Genomic DNA, 22,093 nt, shown 5'->3' with positions numbered 1-22,093 from the left:
AAGGCCGCCCGCCCCGGGCGTACGTGATGACGCACGGAATGACGCGACGCGACGGGCCGCGTAGGCGTTGGGGCGGCTCCTCGCGCCGTGCGGCCATTGGCCGGGGCGGCGCCGTATGCCCGCCCTCCCTACCCCCCCCCGCTGCCCCGGGGTCGCTGCGGGCTGCGTCCGCCCGACCGGAGCTGCCGCCGCCGCCTGGCCGAGCCCTGGGTGCCCGGGGGGCTCGGCGGGAAGCCGAGGCCAGGCATGGGCCTGATCTTCGCCAAGCTGTGGAGTCTCTTCGGTAGCCAAGGTGCGCGCGGGCGCCCGAGTCGGTGCGGAGAGGTGGGGCGGGCGGCACGCTGGTGGGGGTGGGGCGGGGAGCGGCGCCCGCGGGGCTGAGGGGTCCGCGGGCAGCCGTCGGAGGCCTGCTCCGGTCGCCGGGCTTCACCTGAGGGCGCGCCCCGGCGAAAGTTGGGCTTTTCTTTGTGCAGCGCCTGTAGCGCGGGTTCTGCGGCGCCTCATGCTCGGAGCCGCTTTGTTTCTGAGGCTGAGGTGGTCCCCTCGGCCCCCTTTTCCCCCCCGGCTGCTCCGAACGCCTCGCGTATCCCGGGCCGCCCTTCGAGCCGCGGGTGTGCTCCCCGCTTCGCGTCGTGACGAATGCGGCTGCCTCTCAGACATGGTTGTTCACCGCTGTAGCGGCTGAAGCTTTGATGGACGATGGAGGTCTTGTTTGTCTTTGCAGTCCCTCCGTTTTTAAGTCAGGGTCTGCTGCTAAAATCGTGCTGGTTTTATCTTTATCAAGAAAAAAGTCCACCAAAATTATTGTTGGGGCCCTTGAGGTAAAGATCTGCCTGTGTTTTGGCAAAGATGCTAGTTAAATACAATTAGTGACCCAAGAAATTAACTTCTCAAGCCAATAATAAAAAGGTCGTAAGAGGATAGCTTTCCGTTCTCTCCTACCTAGTGCAGCCAGCCCACAATAATGGCTCATGCTGTAATCCAGAGTTCAAAACTTGTGGCTGCCACCACTTTTAGCTCAAACAGTTATAAAAATAGAAAAATATGTTTTATCTGCTTATTTATTTTAATGAATCTTGTTTACCTGGACTTCTTTAGTTAGAAAATAAAATAGTCAAAGAATTTATCATTTGGATTGTTTTTGTGTGAGGCCCCGAGTTTAGAGCAGGCAAACTGATGTTTATATTACTGTTCTCTCATGAGGTTTCCAAATGTACACTCATTCTCACTTTAAAGTTACTAAAAATATAGTTAATCTTTTTTTGTACAACACTGTTGCTAATACAATTTTGCAAGTTTTGGGAGGTGGGTATTCCTGGTGTGCTTTTAGTAGTCTTGTCCCTGTGAGTGCACATAACCCATTCTAATTCTGTCAATACCACAGAAAAGTGTCAGTGTGTGTAGGTATTAAGATCTATGTATCACACTGTCCTTTCATGAGATAGGAGTCGGAGGGAGATGCAGACCATTTATCTTCCCCCCCCACACACACACACACTATCCCACTACATTGTTTCTGAACTCTTCTAACAGTTTTCTGAATTTTTTGTTGTTGTTGATTTGAAGATTCTTAGTTTTCTGAACTGGAAAACCCATTTGTTAAGATTCAAGGTTCCCCCTATTCTCCAGAAAGCAGTGTACTCTTTTGGTTTTCATCAAATACTGCAATCTGTGACTCCTTTCCTTCCGTGAAGAACTCCAAGAGATGTCTATAAGCAGAAAACTGATCAGGAAATAACTTCCAGTGGCTTTTAGTGTTGGTCTACATGGTACCTTATGATGTCAATACATATCTTCAGGAAGGAAGTAAGAGGTGCAGTTTGGTTGGGTTTTTTGTGTGTGTTTTTTTTTTTTTTTTGTACATGACAACATTAGATTACATTGATTCTATTTCATTAGTGTAAAACATGTTGTCTTTGTTACTGTATATTAATTCCTGAAAGTTATTCTTCATACATTTAAAATGTTAATAAAAATTAGTATCACAGTTAAGATAGATGAGGCGCTACCATGAAATACTTACTGTTTGGCTTTCATCTCAATGGCAGGCTTCTGGGGTGTGTTCTGATCTTGTTTTGTTGCAGGGGTTCTTTTTGGTTTGGTTTGGTCTTTTCGGGTTTTTTTGCCCCTCTTCTTGTGGTGACCATAGAGAAGAAAGTGATTTTCTTTTCATGCCCAAAATTGAAATACCATCCTAGAAAATTCTCTTCAAACATAAAGTTTTGACACATCTAGTGGGAAATTATTCTCTAATTACATTACTATTTTCCTGTAAATAATATTATTAGTAATAATAAAGGGTAGTAATTATTGAGTTTGCTTTTGTTGGTCTTCTGGTTATATCAAAGCTAGACAATTTTATTGGAGAATTTATACGCTGTCCCATGAAACTGCTTGTTGAGCAGACTAGCACGGTAGCTTACACAGTGATTTTGACTATCTAGAGGGAATGTGCCAAAGATGCAAATAGACTCCGATGTGTGTGGAGCATATCATCAGTTCACCATGGCTAGTGTGGGTTGTGCTGATAGTCTGAAGCACTTGATACTGGAAAAATGAAAGGTTAAACAAAGCAATGATTTAGAAAGTGCCATCTGTCTTCCATCAAGCAGAGCATGGGGGAGGTGTGTCTAAGTGCTAGAAGATAGAGAACAGGAAATCGTCGGCATTTCACTTGAATATTAATTATGCACTGCAGTATTGCTTTACATGAATGTGAATAATAGCTGAGCTGAAAATGTCCATTCTGAAAGGTACTTGATCAACAATGTCTGGACAGCATTAAAGAAATATCTACTGGTGAGCTAATACTGTTAACTCACAGGAGGAAGATATATTGGTAGCTTTCTGAAAAATGCACATCTTAAGATAACTAACATCTTAAAATAAGCCCCGTGTGTTTTTGTGCCTCAGGGTTCAGTGCAGTTACAGTAAATGCGCAATGTACAGAAAATTGAGTTAATTCAGAGTGACTTCTGCCTGGCAGGAGAACCTTGTAAGGAAGGTACCTTATATCCTACTGAAGCACTGAATATCATTTTATTAAATTACACATCTTCTTTACTACTCCTGCAGTTTGATTCTCTTACCATCCTTTCCAATGGAAAAGATGAGGTACTGGAAAGAAGGTCGAGAGACTTGACCTAATCTTTTTCTAAAGACATTCCGTGATAAGTGTCTGTTGACTAGTGTTATCTATTGACCTCTTCCAGGAGCATTTATTGCTATTAGTATTCAACTGTTTTAGCCCTATGACTTGGGTAGCATCTGTGTGTTCTTACCAGGGAGTTAAATCTGTCTGTGGTTCTTTTTCAACTCACTGTACATGCAGCAGAAATTGTTCCAGTGGTTCAGCCCATTTTGATTATGGTTAGCCCATTTTGGCAAACCCAGACTGGCTCATGGTGGAAAATGTAACAGTTAAAATAGCGTTACGTGGCTTTGGCCTATGATGGGAACTTTTAGAAAGGGAAAGCCTTTCTTTGCCTCTTTTTCTTGCTCCCCTGGCATAATGCACTTGCTTTTCCATTGCAGTGCACCATCTACTCTCCAAATCTGGTATGGGGGATTATGGAATAAGAAAAACTGCAGTGCAGAGCAGTTTAAGGAAACTGGGTGATGCCTGTGCTGATCTGGGTCAATGACTAATGAAAGAGAGGAAGGCTAACAGTCTCTGCAGTGAACACGGTCCATCAGGGAATAATCTGTTTAGTTCTGTGAATATGTTTGGAAGGGTTCATTTCCAGTTTGAGTTTGGCAGTAGTCTTTAAACTGTTCCAGGGCCTTATTTAAGCTATGATTTGGTACTCAAATGGCACAGTCTTCTAAGCAGCGTGTAGTAATATGAATAAATGTTAGAGCAACTTGCTGATTGCCTGTGTTAACACATAGTTGAATAAAACTTGCTTGACTTACCATTCCATCAGTACTATCAAGATTGCTCTTAATGAAACCATAAGGAAAAAACAGAAGTGAGCATCAGCAACCCTGATAAAGGCAACTCTGACAGTTATCAATACCTTATTCCTTTCTCTGTGTGTGTGTGCTGATATAGTTCTTTAAGAAGTTCACAAATCTGTATTTTAATTTTTTTGAATGATAGGTGTTCAAAGTCTTCCAGGTTGCTCTGAATAAATGCTATAGACGTTAAAAAGCTGCTGTAAGAAAAATAATGGTAACCTCTAAGTCAAGGTGGGTAAACTTCTGTAACTCCACAGTTTAGCAGAGACCGTTAACTGCAAAACCAAGTGGATTTTGGTTCCAGTGACTACTAAAGGCTACTTTCTTGTAATCCAGTCTGGAAATACGAGATGTATTTAACCAGGTTTTTTGTGCCTAAAAGAAGACTCTAAGGCAGCTTTTAGTGTGCAGAATGAATCCTTGTATTGAAATGTCTTTGAACTTTAGTAAAATGCTACTCCTCCTGCCTCCTGCGTAGCAAACTTCTATCTGCATTCTGTCTTCAGCCTTGAAGCCTCCAAGATTCTTGTTCTTTGGAACTAGGTGTGGGGTTTGTGTTTCACAGCTTGAAAAGTACAGATATCCCTTCCAATATTTATTTATTCTTTCAAATATGTTGGAAATGAGCCTTGCTCATCATTATTTACATTTATTTTTGATTTTTGTGAATTAGAGGAAAAAGGGCAAAGTTGGGGAAATTGAATCTTCAGTTTTGGATCCGTTACCACAGAAGAATTTAAAAGAGTAAGTGAAGAGCATATTATGTCTTCCTTCTAACATCTGCAAGAAGATCATCTTCACTGTCCTATTATTTTGTCATACTAGACTGCCAGAGATTTTTTTTTAACAATACTATGTACTTTTTTTTTTTAAACAGTCTGCTAGGAATGGTTGTTATAACAGAATTCTTTGGATTCTTTTAAACAGTAGTCTAATACTGTCTTTTTTTCCACTGCATATGCCTATTTTTTCTACTTACTTTTTTCCCACTTTCTACCTGATTTATAAAGATTCTGCTCTGGATTTTCTTCTTTTGCCAAGAACATGGTGGACTGGGAAGATACTGAGTTCAACCCAAACTGAGTTTGAATACCAGCCAGTGAAAGTGAGAAATTGGGTTAGTCTATAAGTACAGAACACAAATATGAGCATAAATCGCTGCCTGTGGTTTACTCCATAATTATCCTTTCACTTAGATGTAGCATCTATCTTCTGCTAGTTGCTCTTGTAAACAAGTACTTGTCTTGCTAAAATTTCGTTCTTAGTTTGGCAGTTTTTAAGTTCATGTGTTTTTCCTCTAATGCACATATACAAGTTAAAATTCTGTAATCTAACCAATCTAGACACAAACATATTCAAAAGTTGATTTTTTAAGTTAAGAGTTTTCCATTACTTTAGATGACAGTTCTGGAAGCAACTGCATTAGTAAAAAGTGGAAACTGATATTTGTAAGAGGTAGTGATGCTTTCATATTATTTTCATCCCCAAACCAACATTAATTAACACTTGTGTGACTGTTTGTTGTTTGTGCTTATCCAGTTACTCTATAAAATACCATTTGACTGTGGAGTAACACAAATAAGCTGTTCCTTTTTTCCCCAATTAGTGTTAAACCATTCAGTGGCTTTCAAAAACAGTCATCTCAATGCAGGTTTGGGTTTTTTTTCATTACTTTAAGTACCGTGATATTGTTTCATCCAACACTTCTCATTCATTCCTAAGTAAGACTGTATTCTGATGTGAAGGTGGGAAAGAGAAATGTAATGCCTGTCTGGAATTCCTTGTCTTTTCCTCCTTGAAAATAAACAGAATGTTGCAGAAGTAGAATCATCTTCTTCCAAGCAATAGTTGACAACATGACTGTTTTGAAAACAACAGAGGGGTATTTCTGTGTTTGAACTTTGAAAGTTCTTTAAACTTAACTATGGTATTGTTTATTAGGGTTGAAAGCAGAGAGGATTTCATACCATTTATGTATTGGGAAAGGTTATTAATTACTTCTGCTTATGGGGCTAGAAGTATCACTGGATGTAAGGCCAGGAAAAGTTCTTTCCTTAGAACATGATGGCAGGATGCAGTAGTAAGGGAACTGATACAAGGAAATACCTTTCAACATCTGTTAGGGCCATACTGCATAGCAAAACTTCTAAAAGTCCCAAGGAAGAGATCATTTTATTAAAATCAGTTTCAATATTGAAAAGACCTAGGTTATTATATATAAATAATTTAAAAACAAGCAAACAAAAAAACCCCCCAAAAAACCCCAAACCAACAAAACAACCCCCAAACAAAACATGAACAAACAAGCAACAAGCACTTTAGTTCTTCCTTAGACTGCCCACTTGCTGACAAAAAATCACCAACTTGATATTTATGATAGATCTTCTGATCTTTTAGTAATTTGTTATAAGTCTTGTAGATTGAATGTGGTATTTTAGAGGAATACCTTAAGCTGTGAACCATGTTTTGCTTTGGAATAAGTGCCCTAGATTTTTAAATATTGCCCCTTCAAAAGTGAGCCTATTCACAGACTTACACAAGTTTTACTTCTAGTATCCATTTGTAAATTCTCTCCTCTCAAGTGATTTGCTTTTTTGTCAGTAAGCAGATGAGTATCTTCTAACTTTACACATTTATCAAAAGAACCACCATTCTAGTTGGCTGTGCTGCTGTATTTGAAATTCTAAGAAGGATTAACTACAGAGAAGCATATAAGTTCTGGGGTTTTTCTGTTGGTTTTGTTTGGGTTTGGTTTTGTTTCCCCTGTGCCTGGAAAAATAATATTGCAGCATTTAGAAGATCACTATTCTATAAGCTTGAGTTTCCAGCGGTTGAGGGAGGTGATCTTTCCCTTCTGCTCAGAACTGGTAAGGCCTCATCTGGAGTGAGTCCAACTTCCACACCCCTCAGTACAAGAGAGACGTGGACATACTGGAGAGAGTCCAAGGAAGGGCCACAAAGATGATGAAGGGACAGGAGCATCTCATGTATGAGAAAAGGCTGAGACACCTGGGACTGTTCAGCCTGGAGAAGAGAAGGCTCAGGGGAGATCTTGTTAATGTATATAAATACCTGAAGGGAGGGTGCAAAGAGGATAGAGCCAGCTTGTCTCAGTGGTGCCCAGTGACAGGACAGAAACAGGAACACAGGAGGTTCCCTCTGAACATCAGGAAACACGTTTTCACTGTGAGGGTGACTGAGCACTGGCACAGGTTGTCCAGGGAGATTGTGGAGTCTCCACTCTTGGAGATACTCACAAGCTGCCTGAACACAATCCTGGGCAACTGGCTGTAGGTGGCCCTGCTTGAGCAGGGGGGCTGGACCAGATGACCTCCCGCAGTGTCTTCCAACCTCAACCATTCTGTTATTCTGTGACTTTTCAGTTCAGAAATTGCAACACTGGAATTTCTGATCTATTCAAAATGCAGCTTCCTCTTAGTTTTTACTCTGTGAATTATGGTGGTCCCTTAACAAGTGGCTGTTATTGAGCCTCGAATGTTAGGCTAATATTTCATGCAGTCTTTGGATGTTTGGTGCTATTCTTAAGATGATACACTGCTATGAGTTATACTTTTTCATTTTACTTTTCTTTCTAAAACTAGATTATTTTGATGAAGTAATCATATTAGTAACTATTCCTTTGTGAAGACTTCCAGTACTGACTTCTCCTAAAACTTTAGTCTCAAGAGAAGATGAGGTTTTGTGGATTTTTATTTTCTGTACTGAAATCACCAGTATTCTGTGTAAGCTGTTGAAATAAAACAAACAAGCAGTTGCTTTCTTCATCAAGGAAAAGTGATTCATGGGAATTATAATTATTGCTGTTTCCACTAATTTGTTCTTGTCTTTTTTGTGTATATGCAGAGCATAAAGTAATCATAGTGGGACTTGATAATGCTGGAAAGACTACTATTCTTTACCAGTTGTAAGTATATGATTTCTGTTTACATTTTGGTATTTGCCACTGTTTAATCATTGAAAATTCAGCTTTGCAAACTGGTGGAACCTCTGAGGTACCAGATCACAGTTTGTACATTAATGGTATCAGTTGTTCTAAACAGAGTAAATATTTAAGTGATAAGTGAAGGAACTATAGTGTTTTAAAACAGAACTGTAAGTTGAATAACAAAAATTGTACATACTGGCAGAAAGTGCACTGGAAATTCTTTTGCAATCAAAGCCTATCCTGTCGCCAAGAATTGCAGAGAAGGAAGTGATTTTTAAATTAATGGAAATTCTAGTCACTCTGCAAAAATCCATTAATGTTTCCTGATTCCTGTGTCTAAAATTTATGATGGAGGATTCACCAAAATAGTAGTTCATCTTGCCTGGGTACTACCTTAAGCATTTTCAATAACATCATTGCACCCAAATCTTGTCATCATTACAATAATATCTATGATAAATTCAAGAATATTGGCAGGAAGATAATTACTATTGTAATTGTGGAAAAGGAGGAGGGTGTAGCCAAATTGCTATGCATGTATTTGGATATGAAGGCAACAGAGGATGTTTTCCAACAAAAAAACTTTTTCCTAAGCACTTTTGACAAAACTTAAAGGTAGTACTGAGAAATTTTCAGCTATGTAAACAAACAGTCCTTTGGAATTTGTTTTAATATTAAATTACTAAGTTGAGTGCCCTGGTAATCTGATTTATATTTTATCCAGTTTAGTGTTCCCCTTATTTGGGATCTTTAGAATAGCAGTTTCTACTTTGAAACAAGTGCAGTTTAAGTATCTGTTAAAGAGTGTCCTTTAAAAAGAGAAGCTTCTGAAAAGGCAGGTGCTTATCCACTTCTTATACACCTTTTATGTGCTTATTTTTCGTTGCCGATATCTTTAGGCATGTCTACAGTCTCCGCTATTAAAGCACACTAGAACTTCATCAACCAGTTTTTAGCCGAAATTCAGATTGAACTAATCTTTTTACTGAAGAACTGCTCTTAAACGTTTGCTTTATTTCTATAAAAATTCAAATGTATAGCTTTTTGAAATATGCCTTGTTTTCTAATCTTTTTTTATCCATTACACATATTTACATTGTCTACAACAAATTTGTTGTAATTGAGCTGTGAGAACCCTTGTGGATTTTACTGTCTGGTCTTTATGGTGTGATATTGTTTCCTTTAGCTTAATGAATGAAGTGGTTCATACTTCTCCAACCATAGGAAGCAATGTAGAAGAAATAGTGGTGAAAAATACTCATTTCTTAATGTGGGATATTGGAGGACAAGAATCGTTACGGTCATCGTGGAATACATATTACTCAAACACAGAGGTATGAGGTGGTGCTTTGAAGTCTGCAAATTTAATAAGTTTGTTTGAAATTATTTGTTAGGAATATTGGTAGATTTTTGTAAATATTTTAACTGTATTGTTTTTAAATCTTTTTGAGGAAGAACAAACCCAAAAAGTGTACGGTGTCTCTGGTATGCCAACTTTCTGGTAATATTTGAAGTATTTTTCCTGTATACTTTAATGTTGTCTGATCTGTGGTATAAACTGAAGGTAGACTATATTCCTAGATAATCAAATGATATCAAAATACATTTCAGATCAAACAGGTTTTTTGCATGTTTTTCCAAGTAGATTTTAAAAAAAAACAGTGTACTTTGCAAATTTGGTGTGCATTTGCAGTGGTTAACCTAACTTCTGTACATCTAGTCTGAAATGTTTTTGAGGTAATGATAATTAAGAATGGCGAATGAAACTTTCTCTAGGCAACAGTATTTAAAAAGCTCATCAGCTTGTGGCTTTTATTCAAAGGATAATGGAAAGTCTGGCTGTGCAATACTCAAAGGTACTGGTAAAGCTGCCATTTCTGGAAAGGTTTGGAGTAGAACTCAGCAACAGTTGTCTTTTGGAGGTTTGTTTTTTATGCCAGTCTTTGATGCCAAAAGGTTGTCAACGCAACATGCATATAAAATCTCTGTAGACTCGCTTTGAGACTTCTACATTGATGTAAAAGATTTTAGACAATTTCTTGCCATTCGCACAAAAAGAAGAGATCTCTTGTAGATATTACTCTTTATATAAGCATTCCATCCTCCTGTAAAATGAGGTTTTCTGTCCTATGCCCCTCTTTGAGAGAGAGATTAGAGTGATCCATCCCCGATGTTCAGAAACTTTTTATCTACCGAAATGACATCTCAACCTTCATCTCTAGTATTTTAAACTTGGTTTTAATTTTATCTAGAAAAGCATGACTACATCTAAGACACACGTGAGGGTGAAGATACTTCTGCCAGCATTATCTGGTGCAATAACAATAAGTTCTTGACGTTTGTCCAGTGAGAATCTTTGATTTTGGCATTTGGGGAAATGCATATGTTACTCCTTTCTTTGATCCTTTTGGGATGTTCTTCATCATATTCTGGCTAGTAAGTTTTTGAAAACCAGTGCTTTCTAGCACTTGGAGAGAAGAACTTTCCCTTAGAAGTTTTGTCTGCTGGAAACAGTTGAGTAAGAAAAGGGGTCTGTTCAGTATGCTAATCCTAACCTCCCTGATGGGAATAATTCCTTGACTGTTCCTCCTCCTCTGTTAGACTTCTCAAAGCCACAGCAGCATTAAATTGACTTATTTTTTCGTACTTTGTTGTCATTTTCAATGGGTAATGAATCTCCTTCATTTTATAAGGCAAAGTGATTTGGAGCATATGTTGGAGAATTATAGTGGTGGCTTCTAATCCTACTTCTTTGTTACTATCTCTCTTTTCTCTTTTTCCTTATCTGTAAATTGAAGGAATATAAACAAAATCTTTGGAGTAATATAAAAATTCCACAAATAAGCTTTTTGGTGCATACCTGTCCTAATTAGCTTCAACTTGACATTGCTAATTCTGCAATTCTGTTTTAAGAATCAGATAGTATTCTTACAGAAAGGATGTTGAGACATGCTTACAGACACGAGATCTGGGGGGAGAGGAAAGGGGAGGGTGCTTTCATGATTAAGTTATTGGGGATGGGGGCAAGCCAAAAGAAAGCTATGGTAAAAGAGAAAAGGGTTGGAAAAGTGTTTCTGTCTGGGGAGAGAAGTGATGGAGTCTCTCAGGTGAATGTAATCTCTTTGGTTTCCTCTCCAGTGCAGCATGTGTTCCCTGTAACTTTTTTTTTTTTTGATAGTATCTGTATAATTTTCATCAGAACGTGCTTGATCTCCCTCCTCATTGTTCCCACCTGTGATGCTGTTAGCGCTGCTTGGAGCACGCTCTGCGCAGGGCAAATGTTGAACACTGATCATTTGTTATGGTTTGCGTTTAACGCTTACAAGCATTTATGTATTACCTACTATGTAATGCTGTGTCTTTTTCCTCTCTAGTATAAGGCACAGAAGGTACAAGACAAGCGGCAGAAGGAGCAGGGTAAAAGAGAGTAATTTTCATACCAGTGACAATTGCTTCCCATGGGAGATCTGATGCGCCAGATCTGGCAGTGTCTCAGGATTCACAAGTGCATGGCCATGAGAATTATGTGCCTGACAGGAACAGTAAGGGTAAAATCACTGCTATAGCCATTTCCAAGTACCTAGGTGGAAGAGGTGTGAGTGAGAGGCCAACTGCACAGGCCCTTTGTGGTACAAAGGTTCAGGTGTTGTGCAACAACATAATGCTAAGCCCTACAGGTACATAGCTTACTGAGGTCTGATGTACTACTTTGAAATAACATTCCTTAAGCCTTGTGAGTAAGATGATGCTGAATTGCTAAAAATGCTTCTTTCAAAATAGGGAATTTCATTTTCAGTTTTACAGTTTTCTGAGTATGCAAGTAGTAGTGGACAGTAATAGCTGTTTTATTGGTAACTGTGTAGCAAGTTTGTCATCCACATTTTAGATGTAATCCACTCTATGTAGGTGCTTTTGGTACCTACATCACTACTTTGCTAATGATGTAGGGCCTGAAAATCTACCAGGGAGATTTAACCATAGTACATGAAAGTAGATTTTAATAGCAGTGCTGAAATGTACAAGCACAATAATTATTTTTTTTTTATAAACTGTAATCTTCATGTATGATTCCCAGTGCTCTAGCAAAAGACTGTAACAATAAACCTCTTGTTCTATTTTCTAGTGCGCTCTGAAAGTCAATGTCCGTCATGCAGGAAGACTTGTGGTAGTGGTCTCTTGAAAACATGCTTTCTGTAATTTATACTTTGTACTTACATACTGTACTGTTGTTTTTTCCCCTAGTTCATCATTCTTGTTGTTGACAGCATTGATAGAGAGCGACTTTCTATTACAAAAGAAGAACTTTATAGAATGCTGGCTCATGAGGTATGGTGGGGAATTGAGATAATAGTTTTCTTTTGTAGTAAACAGTCGAATAACGTTACGTGCTTCCTATGTTAGCAAAAATTATACTGTCACAAAAAAAATTCTGAGCCTAAATGTGCATGTATGTTGGTTACATTTTAAAACCATATAAATTATAGATACACAGGAAAATTATTATGAAACACTCTTAGAAGAGGGCTTGCTTGATTGTAATCAGATCATTCTACTTTGCATATGTCGGACTTGTAAAATATCTTAAACTTCATATTAATGTAACTCGGTATTATTGTTCACCACCACTATCTCTCTTCTTTCAGTTAAATGGTTAAAATTTCAGGAAACTTTTTTTTTTTCATTTTTATTTTTATATTAGGAAGTAGGCAATTCCATTTCTCTTTCTTGTTTGGTTTAATCCAGTTCTTTAAAATTAAGGAGCATATCTAATACTATGGATAAAATAGTTTCAGTTCAGTTTCCTTCTGACTTATTTTGTTTGTAGTTTTATTATTTTATGTTATATTGAGGACTGTTCAACATTGGGTCAACTCCCTCAAACATCCTAAATTAATGTCTACATTGGATTAGCTAAATTACATTAAAACCTTCCGTGATCACTCTCAAGCTAAATTAGGGTTGTTTTAAATCTAAATATCTCAATTTTTGAAGGAAAAGAACGTAGTACAGTGCAAGTAATTCTGTGGAGTTCATTTCTCCAAGAGATTTGCATTGTTTCAAATGAGTGAGGTTTTTACTTGATAGCTATTATTAATGTAGTTTGGGTCTGGCAGTAAGAAACAAATACACTACCAAAAAAGGTGGAAAGATGACTTTTTGTAGTGAAGTTTTCCCATGTAATTTATGAGTTTCCGCTGTTGTAAACTCTTACGAGATTGTCATCTACCATGTCTTGAAAACAGTCAGTAGGCCTCGACAGGACTACTTGTAGGAGTGAATTTTCAACTTTGGACTATAGAGGTTTGGGGTTTTTTTCTCTTGAGGGAGAAGTAGTTTCAAAATTTAATATACATTTAAATGTGTTGAACACTTTTAATCACAACTGTCAGTTTCCTGAGTATTGCATTTGTTTACCCTCCTGCACTCCTAGAACCATACATCCCAGTTCTTCTCTCATTGCTATGTGGAAACCTAATTTTCGTACAGAAACAAACCAACTTTCTGTTAGTTTCTGCTTTTACTAAAGCTGCTGCAGCATTGTTAGAGCTCCCTTTTCAGAACAATAGGATAAAATTTAAAAGAATTTAGATAGTTTTCTTAAATCGTTACTGCCTTAATCACTACAGAACCTGTTTCATGAAGTTGAAAGTAATTTCAAGGGAATGATAGCTAGCAGGCTTTTCCATTTGAATAGTACCTAATGTAGATTTTGGAATGTTTATCCAGTAATAATTCTGCTGGGTGGATGGTTTGGAGCTTTATGAAATATATTTTAACAAGACTTTCATTAGCTAATATACGAACATGTGGTCAACACCAAAAGGATAGTCATATAATACATTATAATTTGATTCTCTGTGGAGAAAACTTAAGAATAAATTGGTTTCTTCAGTCTTAATGTAATTAATTTTTAATGCACTACATCTGTTAAAACTCCATGCTGCTTTGTAATTGCAGATTAGCTCGAATACAGTTCTTCTAAGAACTTCAGTTAATGCAGTAGCCTTTTAGTTCTTTATAATAACTATTATGAATACTTTAAATTACTTCTAGGATTTACGGAAGGCTGCAGTTCTCATCTTTGCAAACAAGCAGGACATGAAAGGTTGCATGACAGCTGCTGAGATATCTACATACCTCACTCTTAGCTCCATAAAGGATCACCCGTGGCACATTCAGTCCTGTTGTGCTCTGACAGGAGAAGGGTAAATGCTTACTGGTTATTATAGTAATACATGATAAATGAGAATACTGATTTAGAAGCCTACTGACACCAATGTGGATTTCCTGAAAGAATATATTTTCTGATCTTTGCAGTCAGAGGGACATTTTTAATTTTTCCTTTTCTTTATTGAACCTTGTGGATTTTTTCCATAGCTCAAACTCCAAATTTCTATGAAAGTCTTTCAACTTATTGGTTAAAAAAAACCCCAAAACCAAACCCAAACACCACCACAAAGAAAACCCAACACCTCTCCTCCAAATATGTAGCTGTTGGCATAATTGTTTACTCTCTGTGCGCTACCCTCTCATTCTGTTTCTTCGTGTAGTTAAAGAAATAGTCTACTGTTGTCTTCCTTTATATTCTGATCTGCTGTAAGCTTCTAAGGTGGAGGGGAAAGATTGGGATGGTTTGTTTTGTTTTGGGGTTTTTTTTTGTTCATTTTTTTGATAAGCATTCAAATATAGTTTTGATGAAGAGGTACATAGATCTGACATAAAATTGTTACCAGTATTAAACCTTTTATCTATATCTGGCTGATGTAGCTAATTTTGAAACTTTTATACCTTATGCCAGCAATTACTAAAATGGAAAGCTGAGCTTTCCTTGGATCCTTTGTCTATAAAGATCCAGAAGCACTTTTGGATACCTGTAACAAGGTGGATAGTGTCTTGTTTACATGGTTTGAAGTGTGCTAATTTTTCATCTTGATTCTTAAAGCAGTCTTCTAATGTGTAATAGAGCTTTTCTGCATCTGTGTTATAAAACCTTTGCAATAATGTGGTCTTGTGACATCAAAAATAGTAAATCCAACTGAGTATTTGGAAGTGAGAGCATCTTCCTCACTTCTAGCATGAAGTATTTTCTAATGTAATGGAGATGTCTTGAGTGATTAGTAGCATTCACTTCCTTAGGTTGGGATGTGTTAGTGAAAACAAACTGGTTTTTTGATTGAATCTTTGGATTGTATTGTTTCATGCTAAGAGTAAGCTCTGCTTTCTACCCACCAGTTTTGCTAAAGTCACTTCTGAGTATTTAGTTTTTGTACTAACTTAGATCTTCAAATAAGTTGGCATTTGGAGGAAGGTAGAAATTCATGAATATGAACTTTGGTTTAGAAACATTGGCCATCCTATGCTGCTTCCTTCTTATTTAAAAAAAAAAAGATGAGTAATTAGTGTACTTAATACTGTGACAGTGAGACCAACTCATAAAATTTCCCAGAGTTAGATCGTTGAGCTGAATCTTCCTTGGGAAGATCTGACAGAAGTCTAGGGAGATTAACCCCATACGAGTGAAGCTAACCCTCTTGAATAGCTAAGTCATGATTACTTTACAAAGCTAAAGCTTAAAGATGACGTAAACTAGGTAACTAGATCCCCAGAAAATCAAAGGAAAGCCTGTCTTCTGAAGTGGAAGTCTTTTAGGTAGAGATGCAAATTGAGTAAGGAGATTAGATCCCATGCAATCTTGATGTTGACTATAAACATATTTTTAATTTTGTAATGAGATTTTGGAATTCTTGATACACTGCCTTTTTGTGAACCACTTCAGTCTGGGTACCTGTCCTTTGTCTTCTAGTATGTAAAGGTCTAGCTTTCAAGCCAGCAGTCTTTCATGGGAAACCTGTAGAAAAGAAAAATTTATTTGATTCCATGTACTTATGAGTAAGCATGTTAATAATAGTGTCTTTCAGATTTACAAGGAAGAAAAATTGAAGGAGTTCCAAGCTTCAATAAAATAGCTTGCTTGACCATCCTCTTGCGGTTAAAGCTGCAGTAGGCTTAGTTTAAAACACTATTTACTCTGTTCAAGTTTCAATCTCAATTCCTGCTTGTATTTATTTTAAGTACATGTTTTTAAACATAACAAAAAGTAGAAAATACTTTAAAAATGTTGCAATAGAACTAGTACCAATAGAACATCTCTTATCTTTCAGATTATGCCAAGGCTTGGAGTGGATGACCTCCCGTATTGGAGTGAGATAGCTTTTTTGTTTTGTTTTTTTTTCTTTTCTCCAAAAGAAGAGACTTCTATTTATCCTGTGAACATGTACATTTTTCTGTACTTCTGGCTGCTGAGGCAGTGACCATGTTTAATTTATATCAGCCAACCCCCAAGCTGTACTTGAATCAAGTGCAGTTGAACTGAAACACAAAGTATTTTCTTAACTTTTTTTAATACACTAATCTTCAACTGGATGAACATATGTGAACCTGTTTTTAAGCATTGAAATTCCTCTGAATATGTATTCTAACTTTTTCAATGATAGCTTTTTAAAATCTGTTTTGTCATTGTCAATATTTCATACTTCCTCTTTCTAAATAGTTTATATAACTTACTAACGTAAATGAGCGCAGTTTGTTTAGTAATGAAAAAGTAGTGGGTAGGTTGACTTTACTCTGGCATAGCTTTAGCCTCTAAGGATAACCATATCTCCAGCTGGACTATCTGGAACATCAGTAGAGTTCTAGCCAGCATGGGAGTTAATAGTTATGAATGCAAATTTTTAAAAGCTAAATGAGTTAGTTATAGTTAATATTGTGGTGGCTTTTAACCTGATATATGATTGAACTTCTGCCTTAAAAGAAATCTACTTCATTCTCAATTTCTCTGGTAAGTAGTTCTAGGATACGATTCTTCTTTTACTTGAAAATACATCTCTGTCCAGTGCATAAAAATTTTGTTATTAAGTGCTGGTTTAGTCATTTAGAACTTGAATACCTTTTTAAAAATAAACCTCTTGATAATTACATTTGGAATCACAGCAGCCAGTGTTATGTGTAGACTTGCTGTAATCTGTTAAAATTTTAAATACCGTATACATGAGCCTTCTTCACATTTAGTGAGAGTGCTGTTTTCTAAATGAATGCAAATCAGAAGGGAAGCCAGATTCATAAACAGAACAAAGTCATGGTGCTGTATTTGTAGACTTCAGAGTGAAGCTGATCTTTACATTTATTTACCTACTATCAAATGTGTTTTCAGATTCTGTTACAGAGAAAACATTTTGCCTTAATTTTTGGTTTTAGTCTTATTTACAGGAGCAGAGAACTTTTGATGGTGTTCGAATTAGATTCATTTGCCTGTAATTTAGGAACTGAAAGTTGAAAAATCAGAGAGCTTCCATTTGAAAAACAGATGTTGCAAGATTTGACCTAGTAACTTTTAATTTAGTTTGAAGGAGATGAAGTTAGATCTGTAAAGAGAATCTAAAGCTATGGATGAAGTTAATTGAGAACATTGGATTCCAAAAAACCCCAAACACCAAACTCCCAAAAAAACATCTGAGGGGGAAAAAAAAAAACCCTATAGTGGAGACCCCATGCCTAGTGAAATCCCAGCAGCAGTCAAGGATCTAACCTACATAAATGCTTGGCAGGCTTTCCAAAAGCACCATTCTGCACTTTTGCATGCCTAAAACCCATGTGGAGTCTGGTTACCAGAACCATTAAGCTAATTGACTAGAGTCCTTTAATGACAAATGTTTTTGATAAATCTTATTTTGATAATTCATGCACACTGAGTTTTCTTTACTAAAATTTTAAGTTTTCTAAATTTCAATTTGACTCCATTTTTATTTGATCACAGCTTAATGAAGTTTTAAACATATCAACAAATATGTTGTCATAAGTGTTATGTCATAAGTGTTAAAAAAAAGACTTTGAATACATATAGAATCGGTGATGGGTTGAATGAATTTGTATATTAATGCTGGCTAGCAAAAGTCATGTTTAGGAGAAAGACTATGTTGAGTGTCAAGCCAAAATGCTCAGAAAATAATTTACATCAGTGAAAAGCAGTGCTTAAATTAAAAAGGAATGCAAGACAAGGTTAAAATCTGATACTACAGCTTATTGTTCCAATGTTCATGTTAACAACTGTTCTAATGTGTGAAAATAAGATTTGTTCTTAGGAAAGCAAATTATAAATGAAAAAAATAAAACAATACTGTGAATGAGGTCTCTTGTTTGGTGACTTGATGATTTCATTTTTCATTTTAGCTTTATTTTCAGGTTTATTTTTATGTAATTCAGAATGTTGTCCTGAATATATATAAAAAGCACTATCTGGATATATAGCCCTTTGATTGTTAAAAATTTTTTGTTAAAAAAAAATGCATGATTTTATATTTAACACTTCCCAGGTAAAACCATTTGTAAATCTATAGTTTGATTACTAAATCCAGTCTCACCTGAGGTAAGACGTCTAACTTTGATTAGGAGGAAATGGTCATATTGTAGACCTTAGAATATGAGAATAATTACTCTTAATTCATTAACACTTAAGACCTTTGAGTACCTTTACAGAAGGAAAAATTCTTGACAATAGCTATGATTTTGGTCACCTTACTACTTAATTTTCTACAACAGTTTTCTATTTATGATATCAGTTTGTTCACGGCATTTATGCTGTGGTTTGGTTTTTTTTTTGAAAAGGGCTTGGTGTGGAATTTTGGGAAGTTTATTTTTAATCACCTTCAGAGCCTGTTAAACTAAAAGTGGTTTGATTAAAATAATTTTTACAATGGAGTGCTTTAGAACACTGCATGTGTCTTTGCACTGCCAAACACTGCATTATCTTTGTTAATCTGTATGTAGTAAATATACAGGTAGTTTTTGCACTTCAAAAATATTCCGCATTTAATATACTGTTCACAAAGAACTCTGTAATTTCCTCTGAGAAGCTAATTAACAAACATAAGGAAATATTTAAAAACATTCTTGAGTAAAATATCACAAAGATTTTTCTCCTAAATGATCCATTTCACTCAAAATACAGGATACTATAATAAGTAATTGATATGCATGTTATAGTCTAATTTATAAGACCAGAGCCACTGTGTTAAAATAATACATTATGAGAGAAGTACTTCTGATTTGTTTAGCAGCTTCTATGAGCATGCACCTTTGAGCAATTTTTGTCATGCTTGGATGAGGTTGGCAGGATCTGCTTTTTGAAAGCAGTCTTTGCAGACTTTTAAGCTCTTTTGCTTAATTTGTTTCGTTTATTTGAAGTGGAATTAAGTTTTACAATAAGACTTTCCCTTTCCCCTTCCCTGATGTGTTCATCTGTAAGCTAGCTGTTGTTACTAAGTAGATCCAGTAATAATTTTAAAGTTTCCTCCCTGTTAATCATTTGAAGACTGAATAAAGCCTTATTGCATAAATAAATACCAGAAAAAATAAGCTGGCTAATTGAGTAGTGAGTGTACTATCCTCACTATCTTTTTTTTGTCCAGCTACTTTTTATCTGCTTCAATAATATATGGTAAGTGAAAACCATTTTCTAAGGAAAAAAAAATTATTTTGTGATGATAAGAAGTTGCTTTTCCTTTTGTACCATTTAGCATATTAAAGTGAGTAATTTGTGGTTGAGAAGGAAACAGTTTTCCTTTCCTTACCCTACAGTTCACAGTTACTGTAGCTTGCAAATATTCATGTTATTATCATTTCATGTATTAAATTTTTGAAAAGTTCATTTGCTCTTTGTAAACTGAAATGCCCCCTATAAAACATACAATTTTAATTTTTTCCAGTTTTGAAAATAAAATGCCACAGTCAAACTAGTAGTCATTTTACCATGTAAATATTGTAACAGACAGCAAAATAAGGTTTTGGGGTGATAAAAAGCTCTGATGAAAAATTACTTAAGTGTTTGATTTTCTGCTCTTCAGGTAATTTTTTTAAGAGACTGTACTTTCATTTGTGTTCTATTTTTTTGTTGTTGTTGTCAAAAAAACCACCTTCTGGACAAAACATGACTTGTAGACAAATATTTACAGACAGATCAGTAGTTTGAGTTATTAAAATGGGGGTGTACTTCTGACATAAAACTATTTTCAGAAAACTAAAGCTGGGACATGTCAGCTTTCGTAGGCATAAAAGTTCTCCTTTTGGCTGAATGTGACTTCTTTATAATTTACTTCATTAACTGCAATGTTCAATCTGTTTGAAAGGTCCTGAATATGTATCATAGGGGTTTTTTTCACTGTTCATGAATATGTTCATGGCAGCTTGCATTAAGGGTATACCTTATCTTAGTCTCTGTACTCACCACTGGAGGTCAGGCTTAGGAAACAAGCTGTCTTGATTTCTTGATGGTGCTGTGCTACCTTTCCATCCTGTCTCTAATTTGAGCCCTTGTCCTTTTTTTTAGTTTTCTTTTTTCTTCTCTCTCCCTCCTCACCCCCCACCCCAACCCCCCATGAAGCATTGTTGCCTTGTACTGTCTTGTCTAAAGATGCTGACAAAGGCATGTGAGGTACTGTACAAAAAAAGGTGGTCATACATTATAGGTTTTACCAAGTAAGCTACATTTTCCTCATACAGCTGTTTTGCTAAATCCAATCTCATTTCACTGTTACCTCATTTTTTTTAAATTTGGGGGTTTTTTTTACATAGTTTAAGTACCTTCTCTCAGTTTGTCTGGGTTCATGTTTACCCTCTAGCCCCGAGCAGTCTCCAAGACATTGCTGGCGTCTTATCTGGGGATCTAAAGAGTCCCCTAGCTGGATGTTCTACAGAACCTGGACAACAGTTTCTGGTACAGGGGCACAGATTTCCTAAAGTTTAGCCAGGTGGGCTGTGCTAACACTCAGAATCCATGTCACAGCTTCCTCCAATAACTGTGGGCACTAGCAGTTTTCCAGCTTTAATCTCTGCAAGCCCTTCTGTATCAAATTGAAGGCTCATTATTCACCACTGGGATTTTTCTTCTGAAATATGTGCTGTTACCCTAATCTTGCAGGAGACCTTCCTTTTTCTTTTCTGTGAATAATAAGTTCCATAAATGTAATACCTAGAGATTTTTTTTTTTTCTTTTACAGTAGCAGTGTTGGTCTAGTGTCAAACTTCTGTTTGTGCTGTGCAAGCATAATACTGTGTTCCAGTTCAAGAAATTAAGGTGTCTTATACAGATTTATATTATACTGCTGTAAAGGGGTTTGCATGTGGCTTTTTATTTGTTTATTTTTTGAAATGTCTTGCTAGGTGGTAAGGAGCTTCAGTATTCCCAAGCCAGTGATTCTTTCCAGCTATTTAAACACACTGCACACAGTAATGGGAAGAGAACTTGAGCAGTGCTACTCAAAACTTTTTTTTGTCAAAATAAAATTAATTGAAGAGTTGTTCTGTTAAATTTGGGGATTTTGTTGTTTGTGTTCTTTAGTGAAGAGGTATCAAAGTACTGTAACATTGTGACTTTCAGTGTAGGGGGGTTAGTGAAAGCATTTCATCTTTAGTCCCTTCACTGAGGCAGAAGCAGGGCCTGCTTCTTGTACAACTGTAGCCAGTTCATGAAACATCTTGGTTGGACACCTGCTTCCTTTCATCCCAGGAAAAGCTCCAACTTTGATCCTGAGGAGACTTTCACATCATTTCAGCCATGGGAACCATGGATTTTTATTTGTTTTAGTGAAGGGTGTTTGTTTTAGTGGACTGTTCCCTTTCAAAGTAAGAGCAAAACAAATTCAAATGGAAGAGGAGGAAAAAGCTTGTTTGGATTTTTGTGTGTGCATTTGGCTATGCTTAGCATTTAGCTGAGTTTGCTCTTTCCTTTTGTAGAGTCTGCTGTGTGAAAGAGCCTGGAAGGCAACAGTGAAGAGAGCAAATATGAAAAATGTGACTGCGATGCCGACACTAGCAATAGGAACTTCCATCCTGGAACAACCTTTAACTTTTTCTAAAATGAACTTGATGACATTTTGACATCGAGTGTTCCTATATTTTGCTTCTTAGGGTAGAGCAATGGAACGGTGCATACTGTGTGCACAGTGTGTGAGGCACACTGGTACATACTAAGTTTCTGCCCTGCCCACAGTACAGGCAGCAGAATGACGTTCTGAGAAAGTTAGTGCTTCATGTAAATGATATATTTAAAAGCAAGTTCTGACACTGAGCTAAGTTTTCATAATATCAGGTGTGATGCAACTTTGCTTTCTCTGATTTTCTTCATTTCTGGGA

General features: G+C 36.7%; 1 protein-coding gene across 2 annotated transcripts; it reads left to right on the top strand.

The window, feature by feature from the left end:
* Positions 1 to 152: 152 nt before the first annotated feature.
* On the top strand, positions 153 to 21,326 carry ARL5B (ARF like GTPase 5B). 2 transcript variants are annotated; one of them, XM_074834366.1, is made up of 7 exons: positions 153 to 292; positions 7,825 to 7,885; positions 9,093 to 9,240; positions 12,149 to 12,232; positions 13,961 to 14,112; positions 16,069 to 16,108; positions 21,122 to 21,326. In XM_074834366.1, the coding sequence occupies exons 1-7, from the start codon at positions 247 to 249 to the stop codon at positions 21,266 to 21,268; spliced, it is 678 nt and encodes a 225-aa protein (XP_074690467.1). In that variant the 5' UTR covers positions 153 to 246; the 3' UTR covers positions 21,269 to 21,326. The 2 variants fall into 2 exon arrangements, with proteins under 2 accessions (XP_074690467.1, XP_074690457.1); XM_074834356.1 differs by lacking the exon at positions 21,122 to 21,326 and having other exon boundaries at positions 16,069 to 18,090.
* The last annotated feature ends 767 nt before the right edge of the window (positions 21,327 to 22,093 follow it).

The sequence above is a fragment of the Strix aluco genome, chromosome 1, assembly GCF_031877795.1.
Source record: "Strix aluco isolate bStrAlu1 chromosome 1, bStrAlu1.hap1, whole genome shotgun sequence".
In the NCBI taxonomy this organism is placed as follows: domain Eukaryota; kingdom Metazoa; phylum Chordata; class Aves; order Strigiformes; family Strigidae; genus Strix; species Strix aluco.
This window is presented reverse-complemented; position numbering and strand designations above follow the sequence as displayed.